This window comes from Cenococcum geophilum (genome assembly GCF_001692895.1).
Source record: "Cenococcum geophilum 1.58 unplaced genomic scaffold K441scaffold_2, whole genome shotgun sequence".
Taxonomy (NCBI): Eukaryota; Fungi; Ascomycota; class Dothideomycetes; order Gloniales; family Gloniaceae; genus Cenococcum; species Cenococcum geophilum.
In genome coordinates, this window is record NW_027137560.1 from 1933984 (window position 1) to 1939761 (window position 5778).

Consider the following 5778-nt stretch of genomic DNA (forward strand, 5'->3'; position numbering starts at 1 on the left):
AAAGGTAAAATATAGGAGAGTTAGGAAGACAATATTCTTATTTTCTTACGTACTAGTAAAAATTAAAAAAGTTTTAAACTATTTTAGCTTTGCTTTTGGGCAGAATAGGTTATATATATTTTAATTAATATAATAACCTTAATAAAAGTAAAAAGGTAGAGTTATGTTTAGGCGGAAAGCGGAAATACTAATATTAGAGTAATTTAGACTTACAAAGAGCTTAAGATTTAAAGGGAAAAGGATTAATATAGGATTAGGTAGGAAAAATAATAGGGAGATTAGGAGAACTATATAGAAAAAAAATAAAGCGTAATATAACGAATAAATAGTTACTAGAATAGTCACTCTTTAAAATTATATATATATTATTTGGATATAGCTAGGGCTGTAGAATCCCTATAAATCCTAATTAGTATAACTTAGCCTTCTTATACTATAAGGCAGGTGGTGGCTTCTATTACATATACATACAAGCCCTAAACCCTAAGTATTACGTTAATATCGTTATAAATATGGAATAAGTGGCGTTAGCTAGTTATATACTACATTTAGCAGCCTACGCCTTAAGTACTACCTTACCTAGCTATCTTCTAGCCTTCCGCTACGTATAAATAGCCATTTTCCTACCTCTTAACCGCCAGACACTTCTTATTTAGCCTCTTACCCAGCTTGATAAATACTAACCCTAGTATATAGCGCAGAAAACTCTCTAATAACTATAATGCCTATATAATAATAAGAAGCCACTAGTAAATCTAATTTAGAATAACTAAAGGCGATATATACTCCCAATTTAGGCCCTAGTTTAATTAATTGTATACTAACCTCTAATATACCTATAGAGGGAGGCCAACCTTCCTTAGTTATACTACTTAAGATATAGTAAGAGAAGGAATTAAATATAGAGGAAAAGGTAAGAAAGTAAGTATAACTTCTATAATGTATATTCTAATCTATAAAAGCTAAAAGAAATATTTAGGATATTATTTTTATAGAAGAGCCTAATAAGAATATTATATATATTAAAGACTACTTAAGACGCTAAAAATTTATTAACTACCTAGAACTAGGGAGGAAAGTGTAAAAAAGGCCGCTAAACTAACCTTACCGTACCTCTACCTTTACCTCCCCTACTTTAAAGTTATATAATAAGTACGGCGGAGTAAATAATTAATCTAGTTTAAATTTTGTTAGAGAAATAGGTAGCTAAAATTAAGGATAGGATAGTAAAGCAGGTAACTATACTAAAGGATACTGCGTAAAACTAGTATAACAAACTTAAAAAGGGGACGGAAAAGCAGATTACTATACTAAAGGACACCATAGGGAGAGAGTGTAAGGAGGTTAAGAAGGGAATAGTAAAGAAGCTTAAAATACTAAGAAATGCCTAGGACGTTTAGCTTAAAGCTCTTAAGGATATAATAAGATAGGCTAAAAACCTACTAGGGCAGACTAGTAATAGTTTTTAAGGGATATAATTAGACTTGCTTTTTAGTAAATCCTAATATACTCTCTTAAAATTTAGATATTTATTAAATGTTAAGCTTTATAACTTTATACTAGTAATCTCTATCTCCCTAATAGCGTTTATAATATATTACTCTCTTTAATAAATTAGATATTAACATTTAAGCGGTCTTTATTTATATCTCTTTGCTATTAGGCCCTTCTATAGCTTAAGCGTGGTATTATATATATATAATATTACGTAAACTTATTAGATAGGCCCTCCCACTAAAAAAATCCTTTTTATTTTCCTATTTCTTAGTTCTTAATTCTAGATTTCTGTTTTTAGTTTCCCGAATCCCAAATCCTAACTTTAAAATAACTTTTTATATTTAATGTTTAGCAAAAATAAGTAATAATGGTCCAACAGAATAAATACCTTTTATACTACCTCTTCTTCTATAGACAAATTTTAAATCCTTTTATGGTAAAGGGTAATCTACCTTATATTCGCTAGGTTAAGTCACTGGCCTTATATCCTTAAAATATACTTTAATATTACTATATAGCCGGCTACTTAGATAGTAAGCCTTCTACTACCGGATTTCTATTACTTATTTAAATCCTACTAGTATAAAGCTAATATATATGTCTCTCTTTATCTAAAAATACTACTGCTTTTATTAATAACTAAATTACTATAGCGCTCTAAAAGTTTAGCGTTATTACGGGCTATAGAATATAGATAAGAAGCGGAGTTTTATATTTTACTAGAAGCAGGAGCTAATATCTAAGTAATAGACAATTTTAATTGGACGCCGCTGTTATTAGCTACAAGTAACGGTTATAAGGCAGTAGTAAAACTACTTCTTATACGGGATGACATTAATCCAAACTCTAAGGATAAATTTGGGGCTATATTACTGTTATTAGCTATAAAATATAGAAGTGAGGTAGTAGTAGAGCTACTACTTACGTGGGATAACGTTAATCTAGATCCTAAGAGCACTCTTAGAGATATACTGCTGTTATAGGCCGCGATAAACGGGTATAAGGGGGTAGTAAAGCTACTGCTAGCGTAGGATGGTATTAGCCTAAACCCTAAGGGCTTCCATAATTAAATACCGCTATTAGTAGCTGCGGAGCGCGGGTATAAGGTAATAGTAGAGCTACTGCTAATAAAGGACGGCATTAGCCTAAACTCTACCGATATTAAAGATCGGACTCCGCTCTTATAGGCTGTAGAAAGTGGATAAGAGGGGATAATAAAGCTACTGCTTGCGTAAAAAGGCGTTAACTTTAACTCTAAGGATAGTAACGGTTAAACACCACTCTTATGGGCTGCTTAATAGGCATGTAAGACTGTAGTAGAGCTATTGCTTAAAGACAGCGTTAACGCAAAATCTAAAGATAAGTATGGTAAAATGCCGTTGTAGTGGGCAGTGGAGGGCTAGTATAAAATAAAAGAAATGTATTTATTAAACACGTGACTAGTAGGGTTTATAGACAAGATATATAAGCTAGTAGTTCAGCTACTACTTAGAAAGGATAATAATGTAGGCTTTAATATTATATATACTTAACTTTCCTATAAATTAGAAGACTAGTTACTAAGAAAGATTAAAGGCTATGGTTAACTTCCTTATGCTAAGCAAACTGTTATTGCGGACTCCAATATTATCCTCTCCCTATTTATCTTTATACTAGCTACTTCCCAATTTTATATTACTATTAAGTTATAGGGGCGTAGCCTTATCTAAAAAATATCTAGCGATCTCTTAGCAGTCCCTATAAATCGCGTAGTTAATTAGGCCGTGAAATTTTAGCCCTAATCTATATAATGGGGGTTCCTTATTTATCTATATAACGGGATTATATCTATTTCTAGTTTTCGCCGCCTTATAAAGGCGCGTGGCTAGCTAAAATGCACCTAGTTTTTTTTAGCTAAGTGCCCACAATTAGAACAAGATTTAAAACTTAACGTTTAGCATCCTAAGATATAGCTATAATCGCGTCCTTATTTTAATTATTAATTTCTTTATTAAAAAGTATATCGGGCTAAAGTATGCTAATATCTCTAAACTGTTTCCCTTTACCTTATTAGTCTATATCTCTCCTAATACACTTAGGATAAGCCAATAGTTCCGATCCCTAAAAGTACTTTAGGTTAAAGGCTAAGCGCTATTTATACTTGTGGCAGATTATCCTATCTAGTTAACTATGGAGTTCTATTATTTTTATCTATAGGCCCTTCTCGGTTAGAGGGGAGTCCGGAGATAATAACTGGAATTTATTATAAAGTCCGTTAACATTCTACGTAAAGTGTTAAAGGATATACTTGTCGTTTTTATTCGCAAGTTAGTGGAAGTTAGTAGGTATAGTATAAAAAGCTAGCTTATTTATAATACAAAAGCCCCTATATATATTTTAAGTTAAATAATTATTATTATAATTATTAATATTAAATAGGCTACGTCTAGACTGGCGCCTAGAAAATATAAGGTTTTAAAGGGTACGAACGACATTCTCATACTTAAGTTAATAGGAGTTAGTGGGAACGGCATAAGAAGCTTTCTTATTTGTAATACAAACATCACCGTATATATTTTTAGTGGAATCACCATTATTATAGTTACTAATCTTAAACGGGCTACGTCTAGATTGGTACCTATAAAGCGTGTAAAAGTTAGGAACTATAAGCATTAAGAGTTAGAAAAGTAGCTTTCTACGGTTTCTAATATACAAGACTTACTTTTCGCAGCTACTAAAATACTAGCACCGCTTAGAATAATAATCTTCTTCCTTACTATAAACACCTTTTTAAAATCCTTAAGTGAGATCTCTTTAAGGGATTTCGGTTTAGAATAAGGCTTACTATCTTTAGTAAAATGCGGTTGCCTTTTAGGGTGAATTTATTTAGGCATTTTAGTTTAATAAATTAACTATATAAAGAAAGAAGTGAGGATAAAAGATATATAGAGTAGGTAGTGGGGGTGCTAGTAGTTATACTTCGTTTTACACTAATAGAGATATTAAAGAGGGGTAAGTTAGTATAAGGTAAATATAAAGTACATTCTAGGAATAGAGCTTCGCTATACTTCTATTATATACCCTATAGTCTAATTAATACCATTATAATATGTGACGGGCCATCTAAGTAAAACTATTTAGGGGTTTTATATAAACCGGCGAGGCAGAGCATAAATAGCCTTACTATAATCGCCTTAGTTGCCTAGATAGCTATAAGTAGTAAGCGCTAATTAAGGGTCACTTACTAAGTAGAGCCTTAGGTAGGCGTAGAAGTTTTATTTAAGTAAGTAGGTTGGTGTTTTATGCTAGGGCCTTAGGCATACAAATAATTTTAATAGTAGAAATTAAGAATATTAAAAGTAAGAAGGCTAAATAGGCTTACAGCGGCTTAAGCTGTCTACTGTGGTATAGCATCCCCTTACCCACTCTAGTTATTTCACTTTATTTTGAAATTAAGGGCCTATTAACTATAAATCTAGCATATAAGCTAAATATTTAAGACTTAGCGTTACTAAGGGTCCTTAAACTAAGGCAGTGTAGCACTTTAGTAACCTATTAGCTCTATAGGAGCATCTGCCTTTCTAAGATTAGAATTTATATAGTTACAGCGAACGAAGATAAGGTAGAGCCACGGCACTGCCTTTTAGGGTATTATCTTAGGGCTTACGTAAAGGTTAGCTTTCTAAACATAAATAGGCATCCCCTAGGCCCTTTAGTTGAAGAAACCATTCTATACTAAGACGTTAAAAAGATAGTATACCTATTCTTAATAGCTCTTATTTACGGCTTTGTTGACGTTACTTTCTTAAGGGATCCTGTTTTTAGCTTAACCCAAGCAGAAATCTCTAAGAATTCTATAGTTAACAACTAGGTAAGAAGTATGGCATTTTTAAATAACCTAAAAGGACTAGTCCTAAGCCAGATAATAATGGCATTAGAGTAAAATATAATTATAGGCATCTAGTTTACGGCGGTTAATAGTATAACTGGAACTAAAGGGGACTTAATTAATAAATCTGGCTAGGTGCTTAACTTTAAAGAATAATATAGTGGAATTAATAAAAATACGCCTTTAATTAATAATAAAGCTATAGATAACGCCGAATTCCTTACTAAAGTTAAGGGTGTATTTCTAGATAAAGGTACGTTCTAGTATCTCCTTTATAGAAAATCGAAATCTTAACCTACTAACTACTCTTTTTTTTTTTAGAGAGAAGTAGCATTTAAGAAGAATCTAAACTTTTAGGAGTAAGGTATAAAGATATATTATCTACTATAGCGTTAGATTAACCTGCGGATAAT

The 5778-nt window shown here is 31.7% G+C and overlaps 1 protein-coding gene across 1 annotated transcript; it reads left to right on the top strand.

Moving 5' to 3' along the window:
* Positions 1-2261: 2261 nt before the first annotated feature.
* K441DRAFT_534486 (uncharacterized protein) lies at positions 2262-2882 on the top strand (the record flags this gene model as incomplete). Its single annotated transcript, XM_067642329.1, has 2 exons — positions 2262-2399; positions 2808-2882. Coding segments are annotated over 2 exons (213 nt in total), but the record flags the coding sequence as incomplete, so codon positions are not given.
* Positions 2883-5778: the final 2896 nt, after the last annotated feature.